This window comes from Malaclemys terrapin, chromosome 3 (genome assembly GCF_027887155.1).
Source record: "Malaclemys terrapin pileata isolate rMalTer1 chromosome 3, rMalTer1.hap1, whole genome shotgun sequence".
Taxonomy (NCBI): Eukaryota; Metazoa; Chordata; order Testudines; family Emydidae; genus Malaclemys; species Malaclemys terrapin.
Window position 1 is genome coordinate 99162567 of NC_071507.1, and position 8677 is coordinate 99171243.

The 8677-nt window shown below is 41.6% G+C and overlaps 1 protein-coding gene across 4 annotated transcripts in view; it reads right to left on the reverse strand.

Annotated features, from left to right (window-relative positions):
• The window catches only part of STXBP5 (syntaxin binding protein 5), a 182196-nt gene extending 174809 nt beyond the window's left edge, over nucleotides 1-7387 (reverse strand). For 2 of the 4 annotated variants that reach the window (XM_054021715.1, XM_054021713.1), the window contains exons 1-2: nucleotides 6949-7386; nucleotides 5104-5201 (exon numbers count right to left, since the gene is read on the reverse strand). In XM_054021715.1, the coding sequence (XP_053877690.1) occupies nucleotides 5104-5201; nucleotides 6949-7101 (251 nt within the window). In that variant the 5' untranslated portion in view covers nucleotides 7102-7386. Of the gene's footprint in view, nucleotides 1-5103; nucleotides 5202-6948 lie in introns of all 4 variants that reach the window. The other 2 variants (XM_054021714.1, XM_054021716.1) reach the window with 2 other exon arrangements.
• Between the last annotated feature and the right edge of the window lie 1290 nt (nucleotides 7388-8677).

Genomic DNA, 8677 nt, shown 5'->3' on the forward strand with positions numbered 1-8677 from the left:
TGGCGGATGTAGATGTTCAGAGGAAAGCACGATATGCCATTTCTTCCCTCTATTACACCCAGGACTATCAGTCAGAACAATGAAATCTTAATAGCAGTGGAACTCTGAAGGAGAATTATACATTTAGTCAAAATGTTTGTACAAAAAAAAAAAAAAAGGAAGATTAAAATCTAGAATAAGATTATTCAGGTACTACAGCATGAAGCATTCTTTTGCCAGAAGGGGCATCAAAAACTTCACATTCAGCTTAAAATGTTTTGAAAACACAAGTGTATGTCTTTTTTGCCTATGTTGTAGATGTGACTATTGCAGAGGGACCTTAAATCAACCAAAATAAGTTTTCTGTGCCTCAAATATGTAAAAGTTTAGCCATTCACTTACTGAAGATTTGGTAGTTTTCTTCTCTTTCACTGCCAGAAAGAAGAGGACAAGAGAAGAGTCTGGCATTTGGAAGAACTTGGACCTTTCAATGTATATTATTTTGACCATATGATGAGCATCCAGATCTCCAATTTTTTACTTTTTGGGTATTGTGTATATACACCTGAGGAAGAAAAGTCTCCTGTGGTTAATAAAAGAAAGAATAGATATATAGAAATCCCATGGAGTCCTAGACACAGTTTTGTCCATGCAGAAGACACAATGTTGTAATTCCACTGAAAGGCCCCTACTTCTGCAGATCTTCTAGAGTAAATAACCATAGTCAGGAAGAGTATCTTGAATGTTAGAGAGACTGAACTCTGAGATGCAACTGAAGGCTTTAAGGCTTGTAAATAATAATTTTTATTTATGGAGTACTTGTCCTGAGAGAATCTCAAAGGATTTTACACAGCTAAAGCACAGAAAAATGCCCAAGTTCATGGAGCAAATAAGCAACAGTGAAGCATGGATCCAGGTCTCCTCACAATCTCCGGCTCTAACCACTAACTTTACCTTGCCTCCCTTAAAGGAACCAGATCAAGTTTTCAACAGATTGGACTCCCTGGATCTTTTGTGCTGTAGCTTTTAATGATCTTTAAAATGCATGAACGAAAGGGAAAAAGGAGCAGGTTTATTCACTAAGACACTGGCATGCCTAGGGCCTGCAACAATTCCATTATTGAATTAGACACCAAAGGACCAGTATTGAGAAAGCCTAGCAGCTGTGTTTTATTTTTTGGTAGTGTATTATCAGATAAATATTAGACAAATCTGAGTATGCTAGATCTGTAGAGTGATTTCTGAACAAAAGGCGTTTGAAATGACTGAGAAAGGTAAAAAATATTCTAAAAGTTTCCTTGCAGCATCCAGGATACTAAGAAAAGTTTGTCTAAATTCTTAAGTATTTCTTAGCAGATTCTTCCATCCAGGGAAGGGAAAGAATCTACTGAGTTATCGAGTGCAAGAACTAGGGTCTCATCTGTGAACATGGCATACTATTAAAGATCTTTCTCTATCTTTCATGAAATTCTGGAAAGGAGAGAATGCATAGAGAAGTTCCTGTGCTCAGGACTAAGACAAGGCAACAAGAACCATGGTATCTTCTGCCTCGATCTACTAAAAAGTCATGTGATTTTTCTGAAAGGTCTAGAGTGAGGTCACCACATTTCTCTGTCCATAGCTGTCAAACACAATTACGGAGACTCCATTCTGACTGATTCACTTGTTAACAACTCAGTCTGCTATAGAGCAGAGTTCCTCTTATTTGAAGAGCTGAGATAGATAATATAGTTTTCTATTTCAGGTGAATAATAGCTTCTCAAACTAGCACAATGCTGCACAAGGATATTTACTTAACAAAGTTTATTTTTTTTTAATTAATCCTGTTAGAAATGTTCCTGATTCAAATTTTGCTAACAAACTCCTATGGAAATATTAATAAGAACCAATAGGTTGCATATTTAACCACATTTTCAGAACTATAGGGTGGAGTGGTCTTGTGCACTAGTCTGTCACTCTGAAGACACTGCGTAAGGTCACAAGTAGAAGTAAGTTTTGTGATCTCTTCCTAGTACCTTATGGACAGCTCTGTTTCTCAAACTACAACAAGATCAAAATGCAATTGATGCTCAAGGAAGGAACAAGCTGGCCATGGAATAGCAGAGCCTTGTGTGAATAAGCCACCTGCCTAGGCAAAGTAAGTTACACCGACCTAAGCACTGGTGTGGACACTGCTAGATTGGCGGGGGAGCTTCTCCCACCAACATACCTCTCCCGCTGGCATAATAAAACCACCTCCATGGGAGGAGATAGCTCTCTCCCGTCAGCATCGAGCATTTTCACCAGACGTGCTACAGTGGCACAGCCCAAAAAAAGGTGCATTTTTTTAATGCTACCATGTATGCTAAATCCTGATATTTAAACAGTCATTTAATGTGCTAAAAACATACCTTTTATTCCAGGTGCACACATGACCATAATGGACAGATATTAAATGGCAAAACTTTAGGGAAGGTGTCACACCCAGCCCACACTATGCATAGCTCTAACCAGTACTGAGTTTAAAACTTGGAGCAGTTCAAAACTACTCACTAGAACAGTTTTTAAAATGGTTTAACTACTCAACGTAGACATGTCCAAAAAGCATTAAAATTGGTGAATAATATTCATTACTAGATAGTCCCATGATTTGTAAAACATTTTGGCCCCATTCAGTTTTAAGCGTTAAATCATGTTACCTTTTTAAATTTAAAGTCCCTTAGAACCCTGTTTAAAACTGCGTCATGTAAAAATTTTAATAGAAGCAACATTGAGTCCCTCTCATGAAAAGGAATTTCCCATATAAATTGGTAGAGAAATGCCTAAAAACCTACTCATTATACCTCATATTGGATTTAACTTGATATTAGACTGATTTGATTCTTTAAATGAGCTACAGCAGTCATTACAACTCCAGAGTTAGAAATATGCAACGAGTAATAATGAAACACTAGAAAGATTTCATAACCTAAAAATTTACTTAGTATTTACTAGTTAGAGGCCAATACAAAAGACAAGGGGAAATCTCACCAATTAGATTCAGGACAATGTGGTGGGGAGACTTCTCATCTAGCTGAAAGACACCCTACTTCAATCTAAATGGTATCAGAATGTGTGGAGACAAAAAGACAGGTCTTTTTCAATATGTTATTCAATACCTTCACTTAGGCTCCATTTTTGGGTCCTGTTCCCCTGTGAGTAGCTCTGGGCCATGTTTCTGTTCAGAGTATTCATTAAATCATCAACAGTGAAAGATATTCTTGTCAATTTCATTGCCCTCTGCAAGGTTCTGAGTAATAGCAGTGAAAACTAACAAAGGTCAACTTCCCTCTCTTTTAGAAGGCTATTAACAGCAGAATCATGCCTATGCACTCAGGAAGAAAAACATTGTTTTATATTTGGAATGCTTCTCCTCTCTAACAAATAAACAAACAAAAACAAAAAGTGAAGATTTAAATTCTGCAGAGACTGGTTTATCCCTCCACTCCAATTCAGACAAAAATTAAGTGCCTTTAGCAAGTGGATTTTTCAAGCCCTGTAAGTAATATCAAACATTAGCCAAAGATTTACCAGTTAGATGTTTCAGATAAGAACCACATTTTGAAATATTTTTCTCCATTTCACTAGTTCAGTACAGCTGTTTCAACATTTCCATTAAAATATCAAAAGAGTAAAACAAAACATTTGCGTTTATACTGCTGCTCAAGCTAAACTTGCTTGTCCTCCAAGAATGCTTACTCTTGCCTATTAAAAAGCAAGCACACTCATAAGGCACTATTACACTGATATTAGATATTCTTCATTTAACCACTTTTACAGATCACCCTCACTATAATCCTAGGGATGCCATGTATTGCTAATTTATTTATAGGAAACAAATAGCAACCTAACTGTAAGAGATATCTTCAATAGATAACTAAATACATACTATTTACATATAAGGGCATTTTATTAAAACTATCCTTATAATATGATGCTCCCATGAACAATGCACTATTCATCAATAAATAATAAAACATCACCTTTGTATGTTTTTACACATTTTACCTCATTCAGTTTATATCTAAAATTCTCTCCTCTCTGAATCTCTCAAATAACAATTAACTTTTTGTAAATGTAACTTAAATTGAAAAGAGAGCTTAAAAAGGACTGAAAATCCATTAATATTGTATTGTATTGTAATATTGTATTTCATTTTTAGTTGAAGGAGATAGAGTTATGTTACTCAACTCCCAGAATACTATAAGCAGTAGCAAGGAGTAACAAAGTAGCAGCAGCAACAACAAGAAAAAGATGAGATTTACCTGCAGTTTATAAAGGGATTAACTTACTTTTCCTAGAAAGATGATTTGAAGCTTCTAGAAATGTCAAAACTTAAGTAGATTTCAGGATAATAGCAAATTTAATTGACTACATTCCCCTATTAAGTGATGTTCAGGTAATTCCAATCTATTTTTGGAAAGACATTTAGGCCCCTTCTCAACCAAATAAATGCAACTAATTGTTTATTTAGTTAGCACTGTTAAGCACAGAAGAACACAGTCATTGTTGGTTTAGGCTACAAATTCCATATGCTAGTTTGAAATGTACAAGTTACTCAGTGTTGAGATAACTGTTAGAAGATCAAATGGTGCTGCTAAAACAATCTTTTGGTGGCTTAAAAACAAACGGCAAATAATTACAGCATTAGAAAGCAGCTCCCCAGAAGAAAATCCATGAACAAGCATGAAGCCAACATTTCCCTCTGGAAGATTTTCAAGTCCAAAAAGACAACACCACCACAATCTTTAACACATCTTAGTACAGGCCTCTACTCAGATTTGTGTTTAACTGCTGTAAAAATGCCAACGCAACAGAGACTTCACAGACACATATACCAACCCAAGATAGTGGAAACTGAGGAGCCATACATCACAGCACTGGCATATCCTCAAAAGATGTGTGCACACACAAAGACACAAAAAAGACAGAACCCAGCAACAGCAACCAAGAGTTTTCCCTCTTCCCTCTCCTTCAAATGCAAATGCATATCTGATTTCCAGAGTGCTTCCTTACACTAGCTCCAGCAAAGCAGAAGAATAAGCCAGGACCGGACTCCAATCAGCAGCACAGTGATTTTCTTTTTATAACAGAATGAAAGGATACAGCCTTAAAGCTCCAGTCTGAGTCCCGATTGCCAGTATCCTCTGAACAGGATCAAATGCCAAGGCTGAAGGCTGATAGGGGAAACCATGGCGTACGGTCTAACAAGTCAGAGCAGTGAAGTAACGGTGGGTCAAGCAGCAGACCAAAAATAAATAAAATCAAAAGTGTATTAGGAGGAGGGGTTCAGTTTTAATGGCACTTCAGTAAGGAAACAAGCATTTAGGAAAAAAGATTTGATGCAAAACAGCACTTTAGCCTGAATTCATTACAGAAAATTTCTGGTAGAGAATCTATTCCATTCATCCTTGAACATGAAATAAGAGATGGTTACTGAAAATGGATTTGATTTTTACCTCTTTTCTTAAAAAAGCCACCAACTACTTCCATTTCATTTTGTCCCTTCCCCTATTCTCTGGCTTCTTGTTTATAGCTGTGTACAAGGCATTTGACAATTAAAATATGAGAGGTTTCCTGGGAAGCTTGACAACGCAGCCAGGACTGTAAATTAAACTATTACAAATCATTAGAACTGCTCTTCAGAGAGCCATCCCCATTTCTCTCAAGCAGAACAGTACATCCTCTCTCCAGGATAGCATTTTAAAAGAAATCACACATCCCACCCCCCAAAAAACCAATACTTAACATTAAGCTATTGGAATTGCTACCATTTTTGACTAGCCAGGATTTTAATTACTACTTGGGCAGTTATCAAATTAACTGTACTGTCGGACAATAATTGATTCAAATTAATGAATTGTGCTGTTTCACTGAATGACTCACTTTTCACACAAAAATATTTAATATAGTGATCTAACCTTGATCACAGCTATGCAAATGAAAAAATAAAACCATACAAATGCTAGCTTTTCTATTTAAAAAAAAATCTTATATTAAAATTACAAATAAATATACAAATGCCAGTGTGGTGATTTAGGACCTCAAAAATGCACACACACAGGTTTTACTTTAATGAGGTTAAATAGGTTACGTTAAACAGCCATGCCTCTCAACTTTCAATAATTTTGCAAGTGATAAGGGATTACAATGTAACTGTAAACAAGGCCATTTAACTCAACACTGCTTTTTCCTTTCCAGATCCCTTACCTCTTTTAAATTGCTGATAAAAATGCCTGGAACACTAGATAAAATGTAAAGCAATATACACAAACAAGTCCAACCAAATAACAAGTAGGCCCTGGATGTTGTAAAGATAAAGATGGGTGTTAATATTCAAATTAGTTTTTATTCCTCTTCGTGCAGCTGCTGGATTAATTTGCTGCATCATCCTTTTATATATGTATAGACTCAACTGCAATAATTATACCAGCAATTAACAATATTAGCTTCTCTCCCACCTCAAGTTGAGAATATCAGAAGTGTCTACTTGATAACAAGCTCCAACAAATCCAGCATAAAGGTCTACAGCCCATTTTAGGTGCAAAAGGATAAATGCACTTCCAAATAATGTGAAGGGTTAGGTTCCCCATACGTCCAGTCCATCACTCAAATGCAACAGCAATCAGATTTCCATTATACCCAGGTACCATTACTCTCCTCCCTACTTTCCACTTTCCCCCTCCCCAGCTTATTCTGAACAGACACAGTATTATGTGCATGAAATAGCCTAGAGGCAAGAGATTCAATCCAGAAATTGTCAAGGGAGGGAAAAGATGATCGAGCAAACCCTTTACAACTCCCCCAGCATTCCCTCCCCATCCCTAAGGAGTGGAGGGGTTCAGATAATTGTAGGTATTGAAAACCAAAGAGCCCAAAGCCTGCAGAGCCCATCATGGCTACATTATCTCCCCCAGGGCTGCGAGCGGGGCTCCTGGCTACAGTCTTCACCTTACAGAGCTGGAAGTGCTCAGACTGGAGCGTCTCCGGGATGTCGCTCTCCCGGTTCCCGGACTGCTGTTGCTGCGAGGAGGAGGAAGCCGAGGAGGAGGACGAGACCGCTGTCAGGCCGTCCAGCACCTTCCTGATGTTAAATTTCCTCATGGTCTCGGCGGCGGGACTCCCTGTTCTTCTGCCTGCCTGCCGCCGCCTCCCCCTTTTCCGGGCGCTCCCCGCCGCCTCAGCCCCCAGCGCACAGAGAGGGGAGCGGAGAGCCCTGCAGCGCAGGCGGTGCTAGGCGAGTGGTGCTGTCCAAGCGGTTCCCCTCATTCACAGGAACAGGGAACCAGAAGCAGGGCGGCGGGCGGACCCAGGCAGACGGCGAGCCCCTGAGCCGGCAGGGAAGGAGAAGTCCTAACGCAGGGGGAAGCCTAAGGCGCGGTGCGGAGACGGGGCACCCCAAGTGACCCCTAGAAGGTAAATCTGCTCCCCCCGCCTCCTCCTCTCGAGGCCTCAGATGACCCCCTCCCCCCGACCTGGTCCCCCTTCCTGCAGCTGCCGAGGCCCCAGACGCGCACACAGCCTTGGCCCCGCTCCGGGCCCTTCCCGTTGCCGAGGCCCCTGGCCCCCGCCTGAGGCTGCCTCTCGGTACAACTGCGACGTGACAGCGACGGCCTCGGCCCCTCTCGCCCACCCCGCCTCACATAGCGGTAGCGGTGGCCGCGCTGCTAGCCCTCCATGTGCCCCGGCCGGCCGCCGCAGTCCCTGCCTTTCACGCTCGCCCTTCCTTCGGCTCAGCAGCCTCCGCGCGTCAATTTCAGTGCGGCGCGTGCCTTAGGAGAGAGCTTCTCGCTGGTGCTGCTGCTGGCTGCCGGCCCGCCCCCCAACCACCATCCTCCTGCCCTGCTCCTGCTCCAGCCGCCGCCGCCCCCTGTCTAGTCCTCTCGCCCCACAACGCGGAAGCGCAGCGCCCAAGAAGCAGCTGTCACTGCTACTGCTGCTGCCTGCCGCCGCTGCCTCCTCACCCACCCAGCGGCGGCTCTGTAGAGCATGCGCGCAAAGGGCGCCGGCACCCGGATGTCGGAGTCCCTCTCCCTACTCCTGCTCTGGGGGGAAGCTTGACGGCCCGGGGAGGCCACCCCAGGAAGGGGTGCACGGTGGGATGGCGAAAGGCACCCTCTGAGCAGAGGCAGAGCCTCCCCCAGAGGTTATGGATGCCTGCTTTGAGTCCTCTGTGCAAACACCACAACAACCTTCTGTCACTCTGATGTGGCACCGGGGATCAGATGGCAGGTCTCGAGAGGCTGTGGTTCCTTCCCTCTGTGTCTGTGTGGTATCAGTGGTTCAGCCATACCACAGGTACTGGGGTAAGGCACTCATGGTTTAACCATACCTATTTATGGTCATGGCTGGATAGCAGCTGTGGTGAAGCTGCACACTATCTCTTCATATTTAACCCATCCACCTGGGGAGATGGACTAGACCCCCCGATGCTACATATCTAGCTACAGATCTAAAAACACTGACCACTGCCACTTGATCTCAAGAAGAAGCTACCTTAACAATGAACTTCCTTGTGTTCTTAGGAAGCGGCAATCAGACAATAACAATATGATCAGAGATCAATGGCAAAATTTTACTGTTCAAATCACTGAGAGCAGGATTTACAAAATCACTGAGAACTATTTAAAGAATGGTAGCTAATATTTTTGCCTAATTACATATATTTTCGTACTACAGG